The sequence below is a fragment of the Trachurus japonicus genome, chromosome 24 (assembly GCF_045865225.1).
Source record: "Trachurus japonicus isolate A0001 chromosome 24, Traja_1.0".
Classification (NCBI taxonomy): domain Eukaryota; kingdom Metazoa; phylum Chordata; class Actinopteri; order Carangiformes; family Carangidae; genus Trachurus; species Trachurus japonicus.
Window position 1 is genome coordinate 29,763,012 of NC_140930.1, and position 26,728 is coordinate 29,789,739.

A 26,728-nucleotide genomic window follows, 5' to 3' on the forward strand; every position below is an offset into this window, starting at 1 on the left:
ATTCAGGATGTGCTTTTCACCCCCATGTTTACTAAAGCTACTCTTTCAGACAGATTGCAGACTTATGGACTCTTAAGTGAATGCTTCTAAGGAAGACAGACTGGATTCTGTCTTTGGTCTATTTTTTCCCTCACCCTGACCTTGCCTCCCTTCAACTGGGCGCTATCTCATCTCCAAGAAAGTCAAATCCCATGCCCTTCATCTCTCTCTTGACTTACCCATGAAGTCCTGTTCAATGAAACTGTGGAACTCCTTGGTCAAGTCCAACACTGAGGAGTTCAGCCTGTGTATCCTGGTGTGGACGTTCTCCAGCTGTACGTTCTGGATATTGTCGATGCGATCTCCGTGAGATGTTACCGTGAGGTTGAGTCCATTAACGCAGCTCCACAGGCCAGACACATGTCGGCTCAGACCCTCCTTGATCTTCTCCAGGCTGTCTGAGAAGGAGTCGAAGCGTCCGCACACACCCTCCAGCTTGGAGAGCCTTCGGTCCAGACCGTCGCTGGACCGCCGGCACTCCCCGACCTCTGTCACATAGTTGCTCCTTATTATTTGGATCTCTTTGCCCAGGCCGTCGAATCGTCTCCTCGAGTCCTCGACGTGCTCCGTCAGCTCCTTCTGCAAGTTGTTCACCTTGTAAAGAACATAGACACTTGTTAATGTGTGTATTTTAGGTGAGTTTCCTTTGACAAAGTCCTTCTATAAATATACGTTTTTTCCATCGTTGCCATGATTTATTTTCCTATGGTATCTTGTACACACAAACGTATGTAAGCGTCTCATCTAGGCCATGTCTGTCAAGAAGACTCAAATATTTGTAATATGCTCAAATATTTTCATAACTGTAACAACATTATGTGAAAACACTGTTGCCAAGATAACTTTCAGGCGTGTATGATTGACATTGTGTTGTTTTAACAGTACATAAAGAACACTTGTGTTTCACTGTGTGCAGTTTAATATAACAAGGATACACATAATTACCAGCTGCATTATCATAACGGTAGTTTGATCTTTTCTGTCTAATTCTCAGGGATGAGTTTAATGTTTACAGTGGCTCCAAAACTGGAGCAAGGGAAACCCCAAGTGGGTCAATGGTGTTTACCCATTAATAAATATTATTTTGTGTAGGATTTTATATTGATTATTATCCTACATTTTTGCTAATTTTTTTAGCCCCAATAGCAGCATAGCTTAGGAAAATATCTGGACAACCATTGAATGAGTCAATGCTGCTTAGAGACGAGCCCTAAACCCTTGTTGTGCCATCCTGACTTTCTCTCGTGCTTCTCAGTGAAATGCATCCACATTTATTAGATGGATTGTCATGGTAGGCTATGGGGTAAACATGAAACACTGCCAAGTCAAAATAAGGCAACACTTTAGCTAATAGCCTAATGAAACACCTGCAACACTGATATTTAAGCGCTAATTAGTAAGCGTTAGCATGCTGACACACTATACTAAGATTATGAGCGCTACACCCTCTAAACTTCAACATGTTAGCATTGTCATTGAGCATGTTAGCAGAAGATTCAGCTCCAAGCACAGCTGTGTTTATAGTAAGCACAGCATCACAGAGCTGCTGTAGATTCTTACTGTAGCTGCAGTAAAATCCTGGATAGTTTAACCTCTTCAGGCCTCTACAATCAATCTGAATTATACAATCACAGAAAAGAATGTCACTCTTTGATGGAAGTGCTCACAACTCATAAGAAAATGACAACCTATAGTAAAGGTCATGAATACGCCTACAGTTAAAGTCAACAACACAACGAGTGTCCTTTTAATTGCAGTATCAGTGGCAGTGATTTTGTGTTCATCATGACAGCGTCTTACCTCGGAAACTATATCGTCCTTGTTGTTGGTCAGATCAGTGATCATGTTGTCATGTGTATGGACGGTCCTTCCCAGGCCTTTCAGAGTGTTATTGATGGAGTTGAACGTGAACATGACCCCAGCCAGGTCTCCCTGGATGGACTTCAGATCCCCTCCTAATTTTCCATTGTGGACGGTATGACCGTCCAGACGCGTCTTGAGATCATTGATGTTGATTTTACACTGTCCGGTGCACTCCTCCACTTCCTCCCTGAGTCGTCCAACCTCCTCCTGAAGGTTGGAGCACACCTGAGAGCAGGCAGACTCTCCCGAGTCAACCTTTCTCCGCAGATCCGTCAGCTCCGTCTGGCACCTGCTGATGCCGGTGAGGGTGGAGTTGGTGAGGAAGCGCAAGTCCTCCTTCATGGTGCTGCAAATGGAGCAGTCCTCAAAGTCCTGTACCAGCGTATCAATTTCATTCACGATCCGGTTGAAGTTCTCACCATCTTTCCCCGTTACAGCAATGATCTTTTTGATATCGTCCGTTAAGTTGATCACCTTCTCACTCAGTGAGTCTCCGGACACGGACAGATCATTTAACTTGGTATTAAACTTCTGGATCTCCTCTTGGTTGGACACAACTCTCCACTGTAAGGTTTTCACAGTGTCATCCGTCTTCTGGCCTTTACCATTAGGCCCACAGGTCTCATTGCACATTCTTGTGGTCGACGTTAGCCTCCTGTCCAAGAAGGTTGTAATGTTCTCCAGCTGACTTAAACGGCGACTATGGTCCGTCACTGTGTCTCCAAGGACGGCCACGTCCAGCTCTAGTTTTCCTATCTTGAAGCTGTGGTCATCCATCTGACTGAGGACCATGTTGCGCAGCTGTATGACGTCCCTCTGGACAGTGTCCTTCATGTTGTTCCCCGAATTCGTGCACCTCTGCTCCGTCTTCCTCATGGTGTTATTCATCCGCTTCTCTAATTCTCTCATTCTGCTGTTGAGCCTGTCCTCCGTCACTCTCCCCTTTCCACCACCGGTCCCGGCCAGCTCCTTATCCAGACGCCCTTTGATGGTGTCACACTTGTTAGCGGTGGAGGTGACTCGCAGCTCGACATCAGACAGCCTCTTCTCCAGCTCAGTGACTGTTTTGCAGCAGGCCTGGGAACGCTCAGTCTCACTGCGAGAGATTTCCAGGCTCTGCCTCAAGTGCTGGTCCATGGAGCTGATCAGCTTCTCCAGGGCCCTGATCCTGTCCCTGTCATCCTGCTGCTGGCGCCTCAGGTCCTCCACACCAGCCTGAAACACACAGGGATTACAACAACTGTCACTGTTTCTAGCCGTGTGGCCCTGAAGCAATTATGTTTTCTGTTTTTCTGAGTTAAGACTGACTTGAAAGTAATCTCTATCTTGTGTTGTAGTGGATTTGAAAGTGCCCTTGAGTCCAGCAAATGTTGCCTCAAGGGGCACTCCTCAAGAAAAGATGAGTGGGCTTCAGAGGTTTGACTCTTTCAATCTTGTAGCCTTTAGCTCAAACCGACGCTGATTCAAGTGACATCACTTGAGGCAGATAATTCGATTTCATGCAGCTCCCTCTGGAGCCACAAAAGATTTCATAAATGTTTTGTTTTTTTTAATCAATTTCTGTTTTAGAAAATAGAAAATGCATAAAAAGTTTTCCCATAGCAATTTCTTTATTGTGCTACAGTATTCTTTTATGAGAGGTATAGAGATGATTCACCAGGTTTGGGAACAGGCTCTCTTCATTTCCTATATGGTCAAAATAATGAAGCTCAGCATTTTACAAACTACATAATAAAAATGAATATTACTTATTATTATACTTCTGCCTTACTGCCTTATGGTTATTCACCTAGACCAGCAAGTCAAGTTGCAGTTTACTACCTTGGTTCATATTATACATGTTTACATTAATTTTCAACCTGGAAACAAAGAAAATGTATAACAGCAACATAATTACCAATTTAGTACAGTATCTGGGCAGAAATTTTAATTCTGGAGGAAAAACATGCTTTGACCACCAACTTCTAACCCGTTCATCTTTGAGTCCAAGAACCTTTGTGCCAGATGGAACGAAATTCCCTCCAGCTGTTCCTGTATGTTAGGTTCACAAAAATGGGACAGATGCAAACTCACAGTGACCTTAACCTTTGACCTTTGGCCCTCATAATCGAATCACTTCGTCTTTGAATCCAAGTGAATGTTGGTTCTATATTTATGGAAAGTCCCTCAAGCCGTTCCTGAGATATCAGGTTCCCAAGAATGGGACGGACAACACAAAAACATAATACTCCCAACCACAGCTGTTGGTTGGTGTAGTGCTGGTGTGGAGACATAAGAAAGAGGCAGTTGGGCCCTGTTTGCACTTTAACATACATATTACACAAATAAAACAATAATTTATTTATTTTTAAAAAAGGTTTTATGTTCAGTGCTAACCACTAGTAATTTCAAACAGCTGGTGGTATGGTTTGTTGCAACTTTCTTTAAAAAAAAAAATTGTTCTTTCACCGTGTGATTATCAACATTTTGCAGGATTGAGTTTCCAAGTTTTATTATTTGTTTGTGCAGTGGTTCATATGGGAGTTCTGTTTTATTGTATTACAGCCTGTATGTGGCCATTATGTTTTTACTGCTTCAGGCAGCAGAAATCACTGCCAGAGCACCACTGGGAGCAAAGTAGATGCATGAAAATTGAAGAGCAAAAAAACAGATATTAAACTTGCGTTTTATCATCGATGTGTCATTCAGCTCTGCCACTTTTTTTTAATGCTTTTGCTTTGATCTCATTTTTGAGATTCACCTGGCAGGATGAACAGGACAAAGACACCCGTCTCTCGAGCTCTGTCAGAATTTCCTCCTTCAGAGTGTTCAGCTGGTTCCCTCCATTTCCTCCTCCGCGGGCCGATCCATCCAGTTCGTTGCCCCCACCGTTCACCAGGTGGTTGTTGATGGTGAGCAGGGTCTGATCATGGACCTGCCAACACCCAAATATTCACATCAATGATTACATGGTCTATTTCTTACAATAACTCATACATTTTCATTGAATATATGTCGACAGGCAAAAAAACAGATGTACTGTATCTTACCTGCGTCCTGTTGTACAGGTGATCCAGCTTGGTCTGGATGGTGTTGATGGTGTCTTTCATGTGTGGCTGAGCTGAGTCAGCAGGGACTACCGCCCCATTCAGATCAGGCCTATATACAGATAGAGTAAAAATAATTTCCACAAATTCTTTACATTATTACTCAGGAATGTGTGTGTGGAGAGGATGAGAAAATGCAAAAGAAAGATTCAGTCTAAATTTAGTTAATTCTGCTTTGACAAGAGCAGCAGAAGTCACGGGGTGCATCTACTGTATGTAAGTAATTACCATCTCTCAGTATTATGCTAATAAACAATCCTCTCTCTGTAAACTGACCTGCTGCAATAAACATTAATAAACAGGAAAATATATACACTGTAAAAACTAGCGCATTCTGAGTGGTAAAGAAACGCTGTACATTGAGTATAGCAGGATGTTTTCTGGGGTTTGCACTTGAAATGAAACGATGTGCACTATGTACGGTATTAAAACCAGTGTCCACATACAGCTTCTGGTTTATTCCATGAAGGGTGGTCTGCATGTTGTGGAGGTCTCTGGTCAGACCGCGGATCGTCTCCTCCAGCTGTTTGATCTTCTCACTGTCACCTTAGGACAAAGAAATATGAAAGAAGTAATGCAGAGGTTAATGTGTTAAAAAAATAAATAAAACTCAGTTTGCCACATGCACGATCAACAAGGTATGGAACATTTAAACCTTGTTAAAGCCCCATGAAACCTTTTTCCTCAGTTGGCTTCCTAACATGAGCGATGTGGTCTGACATGAATACAAAACTTTCTGCCAAACTTTGACCACTTCCTTGTTTTCATAAGGCGTCGCTCAGTTGGGAAAAGATGATGTCATGCATTTCTGTGAACCAATCACAGTTTAGCAACATCCAAATCTGATGAGTTGGTGGTTTGTCTGCTTATGTTGCCAGCACAGTCTACCAAATCTGATCAAACCGCACCCATACAGACCTGATGAGGCAGATTAGAGTTTTTGACCGTTCCACTCTCTGCGTAAATAATAACTAACTTTGTTATTTCCTGAACTTTCACTCTGATTGTTGTTGAAACTGATTTTTCATGGGCGTTATGTTTAGTCAGCACGTTGGATCAGTTTGGATACAATTACACATTTTGGAAAATAGATTTCCAGCTGTCTTTTAAAGTGATGCATCATGTAACTGTATACCACTTCCTGAGAAGTCAGATGAATTCATTCATTTATTCAGTTTCTGCAGACAGCACAGAAAAGTACATCAGATACACATTACATCAGAGCGTCTGCATTCAAGTGAAAGAAAACCCCCAAATAAATCCCACTATCCCTCCTGACAACCCATGTCAGATATTGCCAACAACTAATCAGAAGAAATAGTGTAAAATATTAGAAAAATAGGAGTAAATAAAATGAAATATAACATATAAGGACCCACAGGGGGACATATGCACATCCTTTTGAATGATATTTCACAAAATGAATAAAGCACATGGAGCAGTATGAATTTTGCTCCATCTTCTTACCATCTGTACCTCCTGGGTTGTAGCCGGCCTGTGTGACACGAGGTCGCCCTCCCTCAGTTACTTGAGGGCCATTATGGCAGTCTTCCCCCGAGTAACCATGGCAACACTTCCACTCCATCTCTGTCACCATCTTGTAAGCTACCTTATACCTTGGCCTCCTGTAGGTCCGGTAGCTGAGGATCAAACAGTTGTGAAATGTTATCTTAGATTTTTCTTAGCTCTGACCTGACATGACAAATGCTGCTTCTCTATTCTGAAACACTGAGGATTGACTTAAAGGGATACTTCACCTAAAATCGATAATTCACCAATTTTCTACTCACCGTCATGCCAAGGAAGGGTTTGGAGAACTTTCGGAGTTATCAAAACTCTTTTGGAGTTCCAGGGGGGTCCGGCTGGCAACAGATTTTCATATAATGGCGGCGGATAGAGCTCACTTTTGAATCATCCAAAACACACACTATGAAACATCCAGATACCTCCATACTGCTCGTCTGTACTGACCCAAGTGTCCTGAAGCCACAACATGAAAAAGTTGTTCGGAACAGTTGTTTTAAGTCTTGTTGAAGTAGTAGCCATTATATGAAAATCCATTGCCAGCTGGACCCCCCCTGGAACTCCAAAAACATTTTGATGACTCCGGAAGTTCTCCAAACTCTTCCTTGCCATGACGCCGGTGAATAGAAAATTGGTGAATTATTGATTTTGGGTGAATTATCCCTTTAAGACTCAATACTAATCTCATGGACTTGAGTTGTTTGGTTGGGCATGGTGCTGATGTTTAGACACGTGAGCTTTCGAATTTATAGATGGCACTGCAAACTATGGGAGCCTTTTCAGCTCAAACTTGTGGCCTGGTACACCATGAAGCTGCACTGAGGCCCTTTAGGCTGGTCTCAGTGCAGCCGTATTGATGGGAATCCGTGTTCGGCGGTTGTGTTCACACTGACCTGTGAAAACACCCTAACATAGAAGACATTGCACCATCAGCATGTTAGCATTTTGTATGTGTATTACAATGCAGATGTGAGCTGAGGGAAGGGCTTCTGTAAATGTCTGGAGACTCATAGTCTTGTTGATATGCGTCTTAAAACTGAAATCACCTCGGGACTTGAGCCAGATCACGACATTTTAAAGATTTAAAATTTGTAGAGTGATCCTGATAACCGTGGCAAGACCTAAACCGTGTACTGAATATAAGCACTGTACTCTGCTCATATAAATGTGCACTGGGCCATTTAGATGTCTGGAAAATAGCTACAAATCATCTTCTGATGATGGATGAGATTAAAGCGCTTAGTAAACTTTAAATGTTATTCCTGTCCTTTTTTTTCCAAAAGACATCAACTGCACCCAGCCAGCCCTAAATCTTAATATCTTGCTTATAGATGACTCGTCTGAGAGAGAAATATAGATGTTTTATTTGGCACGCGGTTCTGTGGTTTTATCATCGATGTGTCATTCAGCTCTGCCACTGAAGAGAGTCCCTGTTACAGTAACAATGCAATAAATAGACCAGAGTTGGCCGGAAGTCTCCATAAAGATTTATGGCAGCGTCGCGAGGCACGTTAACAAGCGGCTGATTGTGAGAGTTCAGCAGGTTGCTCTCCTTTATGCCAACCCACAAACATCACTGTAGGTATCGCGGAGCTGTTTCTGTGCCATAGAAAAGATTTCATCTTCCAGCTCCCTGCGCTGAGAGCGTGAGAAAAAGGGATCCAACGTACTCTCAGAGGGAAAACAAAAACAGGGCTCGGAGAGTTGGAAGGAGGCGGGGTTTTGTCGAGTCAGTGAAACAGTAAAGGAGGAGTCATAAAAAACTAAAGACAGGCAGACAGAGTGAGAAGAAGAGATTGCTTTTATGGGGTGGGATACTAGACTGTGGTGCCTGGAACCCCTGTCGGCTTCATTCTTAGCATAGCCCAGGTTTAGGCTGAGGTCCCTGGCAGGCATGGGGATCAAGCAGCCAGGCCAGGCTCAAACAACATGGTCAAACTTCAAAGGGCCGTTTGATGAATGTTGTCTCCTAATATAAAATCAACATCTGGAAAAATGATTCAATCAATCACATCTACAGAAACATTTGCTCCAATATTCATACTATTGGATATTCCTAGGTCAGGTCCAGAGAGCTCCACCAGAGTGATATGTATGTTTGTTTGAACATCATTACTGAGATTAAGCAGCCAAATACTGAGCTGTAATTATGTGACGTTTTGGCTTCAAAAAGACACGACTACAAACAGATACTTTCCTGAGCAAACAGCTGAAACTCTCCGGACAGAAAATGAAAAGAGCTGAGAGAGAGATTGGTATCCACAGAGAGGAAAAGGAGGGGTGGGGTTGTGGGGGGGGGGGGTGATGATGCACAGATAGAGGACACAAACTTCTGTGGACCTGACGACAGGAAGCTGGAGGAGCAGGGGCTGAATACAGATGGATTCCAGCGGCAGAGGGAGCGAGTCGGGGGAGATATGAGACACTAAAAAAGAGAGTAACAGATACTCACGCTACTCGAGGACACTGGCCCCAGGTACAGCGCTGGTAGTCTGGCTTGATGTACGTCTCCACCCCGTCCTCCATCACACAGCTAACCGTGCGTGTCACCACATAAGCACACCAGTTCCTGTGAAATCACATACACAAGCAGAAAGGAAATGACAAATGAATAAGTCAGCGGTGTCTGGTCGTTTTACTGTCAGGCGTTGACACAAACATAGCAGTCCTCTTACAGTACACACAGCTGCTGCCCTTTGTTTTGTGGGGGCAAACAAGGAAAGATTTGGGAAAATAATAATCACAAATATGGTCAGTTGTTGAATGTGAGGCCCCAGTGAGTTTAAAGATCGATATCTCAAACCCCGGACTGATTATTATTCTGTTCAACATTGGAGAGAAATTGTTCGCTGATGTGAATGTCAGATCGGTTCGGGATAGCTGCATGACTTCAACAATGGCTCCCATTGTGTGTCTCCACAACTCCACATCAACCAACCCACACAAAGGCACACACTAACAGACACACACACACACACACACATACCCTTGAAGTTGAAAGTGCCATTGGTTACATTCATTCCACATTCATATGATATTGATAATAAAATTTCATACCTCAAGAATGTAAATGATTTCATTCAATTTTAGACCTTTGGACAGGAAATCACATTAGGAGTGTATCTAGAGTGAGCCACTGGGATAAAAATATGTATGTTAAAGCATAGATTTCCTGTCTCACTTGCTTATATTAAAGAGTCACTGGTATGTGTCTGTGTACATTAGCTGTGAACAAAACACTTATTTAATGCAACTGTAGGATGAATACTTGAAACTGACACATCTTGTAACTCTGGGTGAATTCAGGTCAATTATAATAGACAGAGAATTGAGCTCAATCGGATTGTGTGATTGCATTGTTTAATCATGTTTTCCTGAAATGTGTGATTGTATTTTATTTGAGTCTTATGTGATGTGCAACTGAGCTGTTTGTGTGCTGCCGTCTTGGCCAGGTCACTCTTGGAAAAGAGGTTTTAAATCTCAATGAGTTTTTTACCTGGTTAAATAAAGGATATTGATTGACTGATTTGATTGAATAAAGTCCAGTGTTAACAATGTTTTTTCAAGTATTTTCAAGACAGAGACCAAGCTAAGTAAATACAGTGAAAAAAGTCAACACCTCTAAAAAAGACAAGATAATATTAAGACTGACATTCATCTGTGCTTTGATTCCTATGGACATTAGAAATAGGCTCCTATTGAAATCAATGTTAACAGCTGCCACACATTCTCAACTCAGCAGGTTTCTCCCATAGACTGTAAAAAACATGGACGTAGCATCCGTGACGTCACCCATTGGTTTTGGGGAGTCGTTTTTGTGACTAGCAAAAAGCAGCTGTCTCTGGACCGCTCCGGACCTGTCACTCAACGTTTCCGCGCCCTAATTTTGGCGAGAATTTTAACCTAATAATAGTAAAACGGTAGAGTTAAAAAAAAAGTTCACCCCCCTCAGAGTGTGTGCGAGGGTAGAAACTATCGATTGAGACCAAAAAACGTTCTGACACCAGGCTTTGATCATGTTTATTGAGGATGTAAAGTCGGCGATTTTAACATGGGGGTCTATGGAGAATGCTGCTTTCTGACACCAGCCCCCAGAGGAAGCCGAGGGGATTGCAGTTTTTTGAACGCGGAAGTAAGACAACTGCCCCGTTGGTTTCTCCACTACAGAGAAGTCATGACAAATATTTGGCTTTTAGACGAACATATGTGATCTATAGGGTGGTAAACCTACTTCTAAAAATACAGAATGATAAAATGATAACAACAAACACATTCTCAAAAACATGTATCTAAACCCACAGTAGTGTGGCTTGAAAGAAACAGACATACTCCCACATACCAGTACCCCCCCTCAGTGATCATGCTTCTCAGTTTGTCCTCATCCCCCTGACCTCCCTTCACCCTCAGATATCTCTCAGGATAACAACTGCAGATAGATTTAAGACACAGATGCCCTTCAGTCACTTTCTATCATCATTTTCATATTACCCAGAATCCCCATCCCCTGCTATTTCCCTGGTGGTTATTATGGCCAATTAGTGTCACTCTTACATTCATTTGAACAGAACTAAGGGTTTACAGATAAAAGTAGGAGGGTACAAGGGGTTCCTTCATGATGGTAAGTCAGTCAGCAGCTTTAGTCTCTCAGGCTTCATGTCTGTCAGTCTGTCTCTTCAGGTCTCTTCCTTTTTCTCTCTCCGTCCTCATGTCTGCCACTCTTAACGCTGTTGCTCGTGTAACTAATTTTGTTTTTCTTTTTTTAGGCGACTCTTGTCTGTACAGATCTGTCTCATTCCTCCCACACACGCTTTTTCGCTTCCCCTGTTTCTTTCATTTCATCCCCCTCCACCTGCGTCTCTCCCTGTCCATCCCTGTATATCTCCTTCTCCCTCCTACCCGTGTCCCTCGCTCTGCCCACCTCTCCCCTGATCCTCCTAAGACCATGATCCTCCCCTTCATTCCAGAGCTTGTCTGACTGAGAAAGAGTTTATCATGTTACAATCCTCCCCTACCCCACATGACCTGCTGCTCCTGTAGGTCCTATACGTGGGAAAGTGAAACTCACTAATTAGCTGTCAGATTCTACTGTAAAGGAACATGTTACAGCCCACATACTGTAGACTACAGTACACATATGCCAATTTGCATTATGTAACATTATTGTACACATTTGGCCTACCATATTAATTTACATTGTGCTGCAATATCTTTTTTTATCTTAATTTAACCAGTCACTGTACATGATCATTTATAGAGTGTTTTCTAGAATTCATGTGCTGCAAAGAGGGAAAAATAAAGTTGTGTATGCTGTGCTGAGTTGGTGGTGATTTAAGAAGACAGCTAAAAGTAAAATATAGCCTGCCAGTCGCCAACAGCCCAGACACCCTGGAGCGGTGGGCACGCACTCACCAACATGGCCTGGTCTGAGTAATCTGGAATTCTGCTCAGGCATGCACAAGGTCTGAATTTGGTATAAACAGCATTAAATCAATAAAAATATGAATCTCACATTGAATTTAAGTATTGTTGCTAAGAATCAACTTATTAGATGATTAACCTTTGTCTTGTGTGTGTCAGCTTTCTGCTGCCATCTATGGTGTAAATCAGCTGTAAAACACACTAAAACAATTATTTATCATCCCATTTGTTTCTCATCTCTTGGTTACATTGTTAGGCTTCCTTATCCTTGTTTTTCCACTTATGATTTCAGTTTTAACTCTTATTATTGTTCTTATTGTTATAACTGGGTCAAAATTTTAAAAAAATTAAATAGAGGTTCCTGACAAAGTCAAACAGCCTTGATGCTATAAAAAATGTATGTGGTACTTTTATGCATTTAAAACCTGAAAACAGGTCACTGGTGACTCGAACAGCGAGCTTCCTTAGTCTCCAGATCTGAATCAGCAGACAAATCTAGGCTACATAAATGATGTCACAGTGTGACATCAAAACACGCTTTTATTTTATAATTTGTAACTGTATCAGATGATACTGTTCAGATTAAGAGTTTGCATTCATACAATTTGAACTTTCATATTCCTAACATGTCCATTCTACCAATTGAATAATATATTAAATACCGTTTCATTCAACAATAGGCTACACAATCTTCTAAGTGAGTATTTTCATACTGCAGTGTTTCTGAATATGAATATGTCTGGAGTCTTGTCATACATCTGTCAAACAGTGTCACATTGGGATATCAAAAACCCACATCTCATTCTTATCATAATAAATATGTTTCAGATTAGTCAAATTCCATCTGCTGTCACTTCATAAAGAACAAAAAGAAATCTTTCACCACATAAGCTCTAAACATTTTATCCCACTGTACGAGAATCTCGTTACTAATGATCTTGACAGTGCTGCAGGCGGGTGCTGTGAGTGATGGCTGCTTTTTCACTGGATTCCCAGAGTATGGATTGCAGCTACAGACCTTATGCAAAAAAAACGAAATTTGTGTGTTTTGCATATTCACAGCGTATCGTGTTGCTTTGAATAAGATTGGGGAGATTGAGATGAGCCTGCACCAGAGGAGCATAAGCAAAAGTCATTTGGCTGAAATTATACAGCGTTCATGCATCTAAACAACTGTAACTTTGCTCTGTGGGTTTTCCACAGATTTTGCGGTTCTTCACCGTAATCCGCCCCCTCAAACTACGTATCCAACTTCACATTGTGCTTTGCCATTCTGCAGTTTGTTAGACATTATATTTAACATGTCCATTAGAGCTCGGAGCGCTAAAACGTCTGCCAACGTGCATGTGAAGTCAGCCAGCATCACTGCCTCCACACACAGCTGCTTCCCCCTCATGTGTGTTTCCACAGGCCTCAGGCTCGTCGGAGTGATCCTTATTGCATTATGCCATGTAAGGGTTTCCACGGTTATCTTGTTCTGTGGTTTGTTACACTGTGTATGTTAAACTAGAAGGTTTTGGAGAAACAGAGGTATCCAACATCTCTATCTGGAGCTGAACCAGTGCAGATATGAACAACAACATCAGATATCAGACAGCAATGATGAATCAAAACAGCTCCGTCTCCGTAGGTCCGTGGTGTTGTTTTTTTGTCACTGTGATTCAGTGAACCAGCCGTGCTGATCTGTTATCCTGACTTACTCGCGCTCAGGGCCACTGACAGCAGATAAAGAATAAATTTGGCAACGTTAACACCCTATCTCCTCTGATGGAGACCAGACGCTGGGGCTTATATAAATAAACCCAACCATCTAACTTTTCTCACTCTGGAGCAGACACAGATGTGGAGTCACATACACACGCACACGTATGCATGCATATACAAACACACAACTCCCACAACCTCTCTGCAGCTTCCAAACACCCACACTTGCTGTGTAGTACGGTACGTACCGCCCTCACTACCAGTTCATTTTCCATCGTTCCGTCACTGGCTCTTCCACTGAAATACATAAGAGGAGTCTTTATATTATTAGGAGCATGACTAAGTAAGTGTGTGTGTGTGTGTGTGTGTGTGTGTGTGTGTGTGTGTGTGTGTGCGCGTGTGCGTGCGTGCGTGGTGAATTTGTTAATGTGCACCGTAGGGTTGCAAAGGGGCGGAAAAATCTCCAGTAAATTTCCAGAAACTTTCCATGGAATTATGGGAATTTATGTGAATAATGGGAATTTATGGGAATTAACTGGAAATTGGGGGTAATTTAAACAAACTGTATCATATCCAAACATAAATGTAAATATTTTGTTTTGTCATAAGCAGACATCCATGCAAAATTATACAATTAAAAAAACATGACGAACTTCATCAAGTTTTAATTCTTGTAGAATAATCAATTATTTTACTGAACAACAAAAACACGATGAATCTTGAGTAAAATATTACTCATCCCCCCCTACAAGTTCCCTGTTAAAGGGATAGTTCACCCTAGAATGATATTTCGCTCATTATCTACTCACCCTCATGTTGACTAAGGGCTGGAAGAATTTTCAGAGTCCACCGTCCCTTCTCTGAGTTACAGGGGGTCTTGGCGTAGCAGTGCATTTCAATGCAACGGTTGCAAAGGGACACCAGAGCTCTTCGTAAAAAAACACACACAAAAAAACATCCAAATACCTCCATGCTGCTCGTATGTAATGTCCGTCTTGTGCTGAAGCCCCAAATTGCGTAATTGTCCCGAAAAAAATTAAATAAGTCTATATTTTAAGCTTGTTTGTAGCATTAGCTCCTAGTGTCTGTTGTCCGGCTCTCCCGCTGCCAGCGCGCATGCGCAAGGTTCGCCGTAGCTGCTTCGTCCTGTTGCCTGAGTTCCTCCTCTGTCCATTCTGGCTCGTACAAATACGGCTCAGCAAAGAAATGCAGCTCGTCCTCGACATCAAAATCTTCAGCCATGGCTAAAATATGTTTTAAGAGGCCAAAATTGCACGAAAAAGTGTTGTCCCGGTGCAAGGCAGGCTATTACGGACTGCTTCTAGTCCTTCGCCGGGGTAAACAAGGAAGCGAGTCGGTCTCAGTGCGAACCTTGCGCATGCGCGCTGGCAGCGGGAGAGCCGGACAACAGACACTAGGAGCTAATGCTACAAACATGCTTGGAATGTGGACTTATTTAATTTTTTTCGGGACAATTACGCAATTTGGGGCTTCAGCACAAGACGGACATTACATACGAGCATCATGGAGGTATTTGGATGTTTTTTTGTGTGTGTTTTTTTACGAAGAGCTCTGGTGTCCCTTTGCAACCGTTGCATTGAAATGCACTGCTACGCCAAGACCCCCTGTAACTCAGAGAAGGGACGGTGGACTCTGAAAATTCTTCCAGCCCTTAGTCAACATGAGGGTGAGTAGATAATGAGCGAAATATCATTCTAGGGTGAACTATCCCTTTAAGGGGCCAAATTTCGGATTTATTCCCGTTTATTCCCATATATTTCCGTTAATTCCCATATATTCCATTAATTCCCATGGAAAGTTTCCAACTTTGAAAATTCCCAGAGTTGTGCACCGTGTATGTGTTCTTATTAGAATATTTACTGTTTAATGGGCAACACCTTCAAAATAACATTTCAGCTCCAAGCCAGTGGCCTTTTCCTCTCTCTCTCTCTCTCTCTCTCTCTCTCTCTCTCTAACCAGCGTGAAGTTAAGCATTCCAAACAGTAATCCAATAAAGTCCCATTAATCCAAATGGCTGCAGAGATGAAAGTCCACTAACTAGACTTGGCATCTTTTCCATAAGTGTAAAACACAATTACAAGCACAGCACACACAAACAAACACACACACACAGCCTCCACACATGTTGAAAGGATAGACTGGCAAAAGTCACAGACTTAAATTGTAATGTTTATATTGGGCATGAAGGTGTGTTGTGTAGTGAAGTGGAAAAATAAGCATGTGCGATGTTTTCTGTCTACGTGTATGTCAGCATGTCTCACTGCCTGTGTGAGTGTCCTTGTCTGCCTGTGTGGGACTCTTGTGGACCCATGGCTCTCTGTATGTGTGTGTGTCCTTGGTCTCCATTCAATGGTGTATTCATCAGCTAATCTCCTTGTTTCCTTTACATTATCAGCAACATAGGGAAACATTACACATAAACAGTCCAGTTCCTGCACATATTAGTAATGTTTATAATACACTATGTATTTTCACATATGACGTTCCAGTTTTTCAAGCCTTCAAACCTCGACGTCCTCTAGTGGAGAGGTTATTGCAGGCTCCTGCTGTAAAGCCACTTATTGTTCAGGTCAAGTGATTCTTATGAAATTTTCTAAATATACCAAATGTTTACAGCTTATTTTGGGGTAAGGTTTGGGTAATGAGTATGAGCTGCATCCCCCAGGACCATTAGGAGTGGCTGTGCACTGTGCAGAGGAGGAAAACTTTACCAGACATGAACCATTTTGGTTAGCATTCAACTTTATAGCCTCTTATAAAACCAAAACATGGTGTTAGAATTTATATCTAACGTGTTTTCTTACAATGTGTTTTGGTTTCAGCAGTGAAGGGAAGGAGGTTGGTTTGGCAAAATCTACATCCAGTTAACTCCCTCATCACCAAACTGCTGCTGGAGCTTGGTAAAGCCTTTGAAATGATGTGCAAGACATTCACACTGTTTTTCTCTTTAATGGAAATGTCTAATTGGCAAATATTTTTATTGTTAGCAGGTTAAAACGGGTTTTGTTTTTCACGGCAATGGCAAACATTTTAGCAAAAAATGCTAACTTACACAACCAGCACACAGAGGAACATTAGCATTCATTCACAGTTGTGCATGTGTGCACCTGGCAAATGCACTAAATCCATTATTCATTCATTCTCCCCTGAGCAAAATATCAGGCTCTTTAGCTGCTAATGCTCCGCAACATTCACCAGATAGTCGCCACCTTTGTTGTTCTGCCATGTGTTGCTGAGCAGGTAGTGTGGTGAGTTTTCAGAGGTTGTTCTGCTTGAGAAGTAAAGCCTGAGCTGCAGGCCAACAATGTGACGATGGTAAAACGCTTAGAATCGCTGTCACATCTATTCGATTACTACCAAACAAATATTGATCACAGCATCTTTAAACTTAAGATATTATCACAGACTTTGTTACAGTACAGTAGGTACCCTCAAATGCTCAAAGTCCCCCAGTTTATTGTTAATGAACCACAGAATCTAACAAGAATTCTCCTTTGTTTCAGCACAAAAACTGTAAACTATATGGTGAAAACTGTTCATTCAAGGAAGAACACTAGGAACTCCACCTTTGCTATGCAAACAAGTGACAAAAAGAAGTGTGATTATACTTAACAGATTCACAAAGAGCAGGAAACAAGCCTTTATACACTTACATGCATGTTATTTAGCACACCGGCATTGTCCTCCTACAGACAGACACATACAAACAGCACCGTCAAACCTCCATTCTACACATCCTATTTTATTTACAGAGCCATAAAACAGCATGAGGGGAACTCTTGCACCTGCCTCAGCATTTCTTTATTCCTCAGTAAATTTCACATCCTTATAAAACAGCAGACAGACACCTCACAGGCGAGCAGGAAGTCACAGCCTGACATCTCACCCCACACATACCAGGTTCATTTTATTCTAAAGCACCCCTGCATGAGCCCTACACAGGAGAATTGTGGGTAAAAGTGGACTACACAGTGACATAAATAGCTAAGAGGGTGAAAGAAAGAATGAAAAAAAGAAGAAAAAAAGGAAGGTTTAATACTTAAACAAAGAAATCACTTTGCGAGGCCTATTGTTGTCAGATCTTTCATTTAGCTTCAAGGGAAGCGCTTTGACAGCAACCTGAATGAGTGGATGAAAAGGGGAGTGTCTCAGTGTTTGAACTGTGACCCCGAGGTCAAGCACCCCTCCAACGTCCTTGTAAAGGTATCCCGCTGCACACACTCCCAAAAGCACACAGACTGTCACAGACGACAACATACACACTCGAGTGCACTCACTCACGCATGATAGATCGCGGTGGCGACAGACAAACACATATAACGACAGACGCGTACATTCCTCCAGTCTGTCGGTTCTCTCTTAAAATGTGGTTTTACTCGCACACGCAGTCACTCGCACAGATTTCCCTTTGGACCTGTTCCAACATCGAGGGACAACGTGACTGTGTAAACTTCTCTCTGACTGTTTAGCCTTGTGGTCACAAAGATATACAGAGAATGTTCACGATACCTCCATTTGCTTTAACATCATTGTTCAGATACGTCCGTGCTCAGAGGTGTGCAGGGGGCTTTCAGGGCCCACTTGAATTTTATCCATTTATGGAGGCGTGCGTGTTTGAAACATAAGCCTCCTCAAAGCCTAGCAATTGCACTTTCCCAAAATAGTGCAGACTATTTACCCAGGTAAAACTTTATTAGCTGCTCCACGGCACAAGCTCAGTAATTGAGTGTCTTGTCAGGTTGTTCCATTTATTCTCTCACAGAAGATTTATGGTTTCAATTGTGCATGTGTAGTAAGATTGGATGTATCGCTGTTCCGTAACCTCACCCTTTCTAAATGAGCTAAGAAAGGCCTTCCCAAATGCTATGCATGCTGGGAACTACGGTAATTAGGTTACAATGGCTGTGACTGGAAAGGATCCCTTTTCCCACATTTAAATTACCATGTGTAAGGAGATTTGTTTACTGGCCCAATTAGCAGAAAGCAGAAAATCACACAGATAAAGTGAATTTGGAGACTTTCCAGAGGTTGGTCAAGAGGAGGACAGTCCTGTTACAGTACCCTGTTTTGGTAACTATGCTGTTACTATAGTAACATGGTCATTACGTTGAGTGCATTGTGGAAAATGCAAACTTCTCCGTAAGTGCCATGTGGTTGCAGATTAAGATTCAGATGCTTAGACACATTAGCCATGCTAGCAGCATATCAGGCTGAACTGTCATTAAGCCAACATGCTCACTGATGTTTAGCAGGTTATAATCAAAGATCCTCTACTATGACAAGATGGCTCATTCCAAGCTGCGCCAATGATATGAAATGGTACACTTCCTGTCTCCTAAGTGGGCGTGGTCACCCGTGCCCCCTCCCCTTCTTGTGAACATGTGTGGATTTACAAAAGTGGTCAGGAGAGGAAAGGAAAGTGAGCTATTTATATTTTCTTATGATAACATTTTATTTACACAGCTAACAGTCATATTTAACGAAAAAATTTAAAATTTGTTAGCGTGGGCGTTTGCAAACATTAGTTGACATTAACTTGGAGATCTCTGCCGAATCTCACGAGAGTGTGTTGTTGAGACAGGTCTTGAAAAAAAGTTCATTTTCTCCTGATTGGTCCGTCTGCAATTTGCCATTTTTGTGTCAAAATGTTCAGAAGATAAGTGGCTTGTGAAAAATGTGTCCAATATTTACTTGAGTGACTATGGGGCGAAGGAATCAACCATAATCTGTGTTCTTTTTTCCCATTTGAGTCAATAGACTCAAGACCTGCTGCTGGTCTCCTAAAGGGGCGGGGAACACAGATACAGGAAACTGGCCCATCATGGGGCATCTTGGTTTCTAAACCGTCTTTGGTATAATGTTACCAACGATCATCACCCCTTTAGCTAAGCATGCTAACATCTACAGCTTGATGGGAATGTCACCAGTGTTGCACATACTTTGTTATAAACCAAAGAATTGGACAAACAAAAATTTTGACCTGGTCATGGCATCACAAAGAATTATGGGATCATCAATGTTTGAACCACAAATGGCTGAAAACATCACGTTTCAGCTTCATGGTGGTCCTCAAGGAAAAAAGTCCATCCAGCAGTTGTTCAGTCTGGATATTTTGAGCCAAAACAAGCCACACAGTAGAGCTGAGATTAAATCAGTGCCCTAAAGTGCAGATGGACCCAGTCACTCACAGTGTTCATGCTTTTTGGACTGTATTATGGTCAGTTCAGTGACCACTGCACAGCATGTTCTTTTAGCTTAAGAGATTGAATGAATGAATGAATACAATCTATGTCTTCAGATAATGTAAGATGCAACTATTTTCCATCTGATGGATATGAGGTTAAATATGAATTGTAATTCAACAACATTAGACTTTGCATGCAAACACAAGTCAGAGCAACCACGACAGAAAACATAGCACAACCACAGTCTACTTCTTCTGCACTGGAGGCACTGAGGGCTATTACAGTAACGTGCTCTGGAGCAATTATTTAAAAAGAGGCAAAATTACTGACAATTATTCTCTGCATCCAAACTGACTCTTTTTAATTTTCTTTCAATCCCAGTCCTAGATACTCTGTCACCATTAGAGTATATGAATTGTTGATGTTTGATCTTGCAAATTTCTTTGGACAACAGAGGACGCACAAACTAACTAAGAGCCATTGTTTCTATACTGTGTGTAGTCAGAGAGAGAATGATCGAGACAAGAACATCTCATGGGTTCATTGTATCTTGGTCTAAATGTGGTAACTGTTATCTGTGCTTCTTTTGTGATTGATTTCTCCACATGATTCTTAAATGTTCGTGCCAAATGGCAACGGCACAGGGAGGCAATTGTTGTTTAATTCAAAAGGACTGAGAGCAAAATAGGGCATTTGCTACTGATATCTGCATTATCCACAGGAATAAGAAATACACTGCAGTGTTGGGTCCGACTTTCATCCTCCTCAATTTCTGCTCAAATCAAGCAGCGTCTATCCAAAAGAACATAACATGATTGTTAAGCCACAGAAGCCAAATGTACGTATAGTAGCCAACTCACACCAAATGGCCAAAGGTATATGGACACAGACGGTGGGTTCAAACCATATTTGTGTGTTGACTGTCTCATTTTGAAAGCACAGCCATTAATCTGCTGCTGTAAGAACCTCCAGCCTCCTGAGAAGGCTTTCCACACTATGTTGAAACCTGGCTGCAGGGATTTGCTCCATTTACACAGGAGCATTATGGAGGGAGGGCACAGGCCTGAGCCAGGACCATATATCACCTATCACATTCCTGCATGGATAACTTATAGAACTTGGACCCTGTGTAGGTTCAATGTTGAAAATGTAAACACGCTAGATGACGGCAAATCTAAGTCTGAAGCTGGAAAAAAATTAAACTGGGCTCTGTAAAATAAGAAAAATCATATGACAGCAAAGACAGATACAGTCTGTTCTATGAAGGTCAGAACAAGGCAGGAATTGGTCAGGGCCCTGCACCATCTTTAAGGTCACATGGCGTGTGTTGTGTTTAATAATAAGAGTCCTTTCTCCTTCCTTAGTTTGATTACTTCTCAATCACCCAATGACATCTTTTACAAGCTTCACATTCTCCCAAGAGGATTTTCTACCATCTGGTGATTTTGTATTTTCCTCATTCTTGCTGCAATAAATGTTATGAGTGGCTTAAAAGTTCTAGCAGATCTCCATGAAATACCATGATATATGTAGTACTGTATAATGTCAGGAGTAGTAGTCTGGCACTGATTTACTGTAGGGCGCTGGGTGGAGCTGGGTTCTGGCAAGTTCCTCCACACCCAAAAACGGGAAAACGGTCTGCACAGACAACAGAGACTCTGTCACACTGAAGCTGGACAGGGCCATAAGAGAAACACACTATTGTCTGAGTTAATAAAAATTATTCAAATGTATGAATACCCAATACTGTACCACTATACTTTCAGCCATATAGTGTACTTGCATTACTCTGCTCAGTGTCCCAGGATTATAGATTTTCTTGGTACGATTATTGTCAGAGAAATAATCACGGTGTTACGATTATCACAATTATTATGCATCAATACATTACACAACACTATGAATGTGTAAAATCAAATAGTCAAAATGTAATTAGGACCAGTTATTAATCCCCAGGGGGAAGTGTTTGGAATATTTAAGACATTAATTGTCATCTATACCAAATGTTTAAATTTATTTTAATTGTTTTTTTTACAATACAAATGACACGCTAACATTTAAATTCCCAATTGGTGTTACTTATAAATGGACCAGAATCTGTGCATCTTCCTTTATTTTGGCGCACATCTGCTGATATGGTTCCAACATAATCTATTTTGGAAAGTGACAGTATTTAGGAATCTTTACGATCAATTAATTGTGGCGTTTAATACCGCAGTTAATTGTGAAAACAAGTGGTGACATCCCTAGTCCCAGGCCATAAAGTTTGTCAGAAAGCCATTTATTCTTCAGAGCCTTGTCACCATCTGCTCATGTCAACACAACATCTGGTAGAGAGTACAGTACATTTGTCTACATTTATGACCCCTGCAGACAGAGCACTAATGTAACCAAGTGCAAGGGAAGATAAGTAAGATTAATCAGGCACAGAGATGGTGGTGATGAAACGTGCTCGGTGTCTGCTCCTTGCTTCCCTCCAGTGGTGATCTAATGTTTTGTCATTTGAACTGAACACGAGCCACAACATACCAGCAGCTCACCTGCACCTACAGGGATGCACCAACGCAAACACACACACACACAGAGCTTCCTCTTTCTTCCCTCATCTCTGTCTGGAGCAGAGGGGATTCTAACGTTTTGGCAGAAGATGTGTCGGACAGCTCCCGGTCCTCCTGAACACCCCATCACCTCCACGTTAAGACCCCTGCTGGATGTTTTCAGTCCATTCAACAGCCTTTACCACTTATGGAATACTTCACACATCTGTCAAAACAGATCAATTGAGTTCAAACAGATGTCAAAGGGGCAAACCGCACTACACCGGGCCAGCGCATTCTTCTCCCTGTTGCGTCACTCTTGAGTGTGTGTGTGTGTGGTTTGTGTGTGTGTGTGTATGCCACAGGCACAGCCATGCTGACTCCTTCATAGCTTACTGGTTCCAGCAGGAGCGAGGCATTTAAGGACCCAGGCCCTCTTCTGTGCTCCTGACAGACTGTCTTTTCTCTTGTTGGGTCACTGCTTCCAGTCTTTTCTCACTCTTTCATCCCCTCTTGTCTCGCTTGCTTAGGTTTTCTCTCTTCTCTTCAGATCGTCTTTCTTTTACTCTCTTCTTTTCTTCTCTCGCCAGTATTCCTCATCTTTTTCCTTCCTTTTTTTGTCTTATCTAGGTTTAACTTATCTTACCCTCTCTCAACCAGATACTTTATCTATTTCCCTCTCTTCTATTCATCTATCCCTCCCTGGACTTCTTATCTCTCACTTCCGCTACATCAATGAAGATTTTTCTTTTCTTCTCTGTGTTTCGCCGCTGTGTCCTCCTCTCTGTATGCCTCACATTCACAGTAGCCAACAGTTCAGCTTCAACATCCACTGACAGAGAGGCCAGCCACCCATGTCTCATCACTCAGACAGCAGCAGCAGCAGCAGCAGCAGCAGCAGCAGCAGCAGCAGCAGACTGTGCTGTGATGTGGAGGCAAACTTAATCGAAGCTCATATTGCAGAGGCTCAACTCCCAGAAGCCTGGTCTGTCTTGCATATACACACACTAAGTACAAACACATGCAGGCAGACACACACACACCATATGAGAGAGCTCTGTCATTCACTCACTCTGACATTCTGTTGTGATCTCTTGTATTCATACATATGCACACGCATAGTCTTTGGAGCTGCCAAAAACAAGTCACACACACACAGACACACACATCTGTCCATAGAGGTGAGGGGGTCGTCCACATATGGGCCCCGCAGGGCAAAGCTCAATTACATGCTAATAACACACTATGTGGCTGCAACAGCACAATAAAAACATACATGTGTTGGCTCGATTACAATATTAACAGCTTTATGAGTCAGACGACCATCACTGATTTATGACAGACTATTAATCAACAGTTAGCTAAAATGTAAATGATTTCCTCACAGTCCTATAAATGGAGGAAGGACGGTGATAAATCTGAATCAGTCAAGGGGAAATTTCAAGACGAAATTTATTGGAAAAGGATCTATTTTTATACAGTGTCAGTCTTCTGGAGAGGTGATGTCCAAACAAAGTTCACTATCCCTGCAGCTTGGTAGCTCACTCACCTCTGCCTGACTGCATGGATGATAAATTCCCCAGTAAAGAGGCTCACACTGTGGGCGCTGCTTCAGATGCTGGGCCCCTCGAAAACCTTACACTTGGGGCCCTGAAACAGTAAATATCTATAATCCTTGTAAACCCTGTCCAACTCTGGACCCCCTGAATCATCACAACTACATAACCCCCCACTACCACCCCCACCACCATGCCGGGTGGGGCCCCCCGCTGAGTAACAGACCTACTCACAAATATGATATTTCCTCTGAAAATACAGAATACAACATGATTACACCTGCAAGGTAGAAGAAAAAAGAAGAGTCCTGACAGAGTGGACCAAAGTATGGGAAACAATCCTAAGAAGTTATCTTGTTTATTTGCCAAAGTTAAAGTTAAATTAGTTAAGAATCTTATCAAAATACCAAATTTAGCAGTGTATCAAATAATTTGTCTATTTTCATTAGCAAACCTTTGATTTGTTTACTTACCTCTATGATGAATCATTATTAATTAATTACGTCAATCAGATTCTGATATAGGCTATTAGATAGACTGAGAGGGGGGGGAAAAGTCAAGCGTCAATCATTTTATATAGGTTACTCTTATTTTAGGGTGATCCACTAAACCATTAACTAGACCCGCAGAAAACCTGGTTCCAAAACAGTGCAGCCTGAAGCAGCCACAGGTTAATCACACGCACGTGTTGTTGGGTCGTGGGTCCTACCTGTGTCTGCTGGCCGCTCTCTGGCCGCTCTGAACAGTACTGGACTCCGCGTATCCGAGACCAGAGCAAAGCCGGGACAACATGAAGGCGAGCAGGTAAAATAAAGTCCCCATCATCTAGTCGAGCGTGGCTCAGAGTGGAATAATAAATGTCACTTAGTCCCAAAGTTTGTCCCACAGACAGTCTCTCCTCCCCGCGCGGCTGTCTTCAGTGAGGATGGACGTCCATGAGTTCACAGCCCGAGGAAGTCCCGCAAACACCGCAGCGTCCAGTCAAGTGCATTTCAGATCTGCGCCTGAAGAAGCGTTGAGGTCTGACTGCTGCTGCTCCACAGCCGAGGAACAGGAAGAAAGTTTCCTGTCACAGCTCCAAGAGCCGTCAATGCCAGCCCAGGCTCTCTCTCTCTCTCTCTCTCTCTCTCTCTCTCTCTCTCTCTCTCTCTCTCTCTCTCTCAGTCTGAACATATGGATGGACCCCCTCCTTCTCTCTACCCACAAGAGGTTAAGATCCAACCCACTTCAATTCTTTTCACCTAAAACTGTTTCTCTGCCACTGAAAGACATTATTGATCTTGCAAAAGCAATTTATCATCCATGTCGAAAGTATGCCAAAGAAGAAGAAAAAAGCTCCAGAGTAAACTACTTTAAAAATGTTTAACATGGAGCTGGATTTTATTTTTCTCTGATACTGATCCTAACATTATGGTAGAATAGGCTACGACTGGGCAACACCTTTCTTTCTATCTATCAGTGTCATTTTTTCTCATATTGGTGGCTTTCAAAATGATTAGGCTACACTTGTTTTATTGTGTGTACCCAAGTAGAACATATCTATATTCATACATTCTTGATATACAGTATACATGCTTTATTTGTGGGCAGGGCCGGCCCTAGGATTTTGGTGGTCCTAAACAAGTTGCCCCCCAAAACACTCCAAGCACAAGCGCAAACCCCAAATCACACACCCTGCTTACTAGTGAATGGGCAGACACACACACACACATGTTTATGTGTTAAATGAACTGAATTGAACGCTGGTCAAGACTTTTCTAATCATGTGGCCCCCCCACCAGTGGTTGTGGCCCTAAAGAACCACATATAGCATTTATGCCAGGAACCAGCCCTGTTTGTCGGTCTAAGTGCCTCTATACTGCTACATAAGTCAGCTTTAACAGCTTTTAACTTTTCAGTCTAGAAGAAACATAATGTTTCAGCATCTCCAGTGGAGAAGGCTTCACAAGGCTATACTCACATGTCTACTGTATCTTTTCTTATACCTAGCATATAACCAGCTTGCCTTGGCCTGCATCGTCACTGTCCAACTTCACTGAGCTAAAATGTTCTGTAGCCTAAATAAAATACTCTGACTCAGTAATGTCACTTTAAAGCCATGTCTATGTTGGTTAAAGTGAGCTAACATTTAGCCAACATAAGCTACTGGACAGGCCAAACCAAGTGTGTAGTAAAGTGAACAGGCTTGCTACTGAGTCAACTTTTCATTAAAAAATGTTTTTTCTTCTTTTAAAATAAAAGTCACTAAGAAAAAAGTTTTTCATATTTTAATGTGGCTTAGATTCAGGGTTTAGCATTTGTTAATAATTAAATAGAGAGAAAACTAAAATCCTGTCAAGTTGACAGGTTGAGCCACAGCTTCATTACATTCAGCACATGGAGGAGTGAGTGAGCGTGCAAGTGTGTCCAGTGATGGCTTGTTAACTTGCCGCCCTCTTCATAATCACAGTCAACCTTAACACAGTCATCCTGTCTGCCATGTTTCCCTTCCGATCAGCAAGGCAGATTTCAGTTGGAGAAGTGGATGACATCTAACAGCCCAACTAAAAGGAAAGACACGCAAACTACTGTCCACATACACAGCACATAGTAGCAGCTCCGTATCTGTTGGATAAAGGGGTCGTATACTCGAGGTGTGATTAATGCTGTTGTGCTGCCGCAGCCAAGAGGGAGTTTGACTCCATGCCATGATTTACATCACACTTCATTTCCCGTTCTACCTCTTTCCCGTCATTATCTGTATCCAAATTTAGCGAACATGCCAAAAAGTTAAAAATAGCTCTGTGCAATCTCAG

The 26,728-nt window shown here is 42.1% G+C and overlaps 1 protein-coding gene across 2 annotated transcripts in view; it reads right to left on the reverse strand.

Moving 5' to 3' along the window:
* Positions 1-24,964, reverse strand: part of emilin1a (elastin microfibril interfacer 1a) — a 28,535-nt gene extending 3,571 nt beyond the window's left edge. The window contains exons 1-8 of one of the 2 annotated variants that reach the window (XM_085770109.1): positions 24,643-24,964; positions 8,965-9,081; positions 6,456-6,628; positions 5,435-5,534; positions 4,932-5,040; positions 4,643-4,816; positions 1,840-3,117; positions 219-633 (exon numbers count right to left, since the gene is read on the reverse strand). In XM_085770109.1, coding sequence (XP_085626235.1) covers positions 219-633; positions 1,840-3,117; positions 4,643-4,816; positions 4,932-5,040; positions 5,435-5,534; positions 6,456-6,628; positions 8,965-9,081; positions 24,643-24,758 — 2,482 coding nt within the window. In that variant the 5' untranslated portion in view covers positions 24,759-24,964. Of the gene's footprint in view, positions 1-218; positions 634-1,839; positions 3,118-4,642; positions 4,817-4,931; positions 5,041-5,434; positions 5,535-5,643; positions 5,730-6,455; positions 6,629-8,964; positions 9,082-24,642 lie in introns of those variants that run through there. The other variant, XM_085770108.1, reaches the window with a different exon arrangement.
* Positions 24,965-26,728: the final 1,764 nt, after the last annotated feature.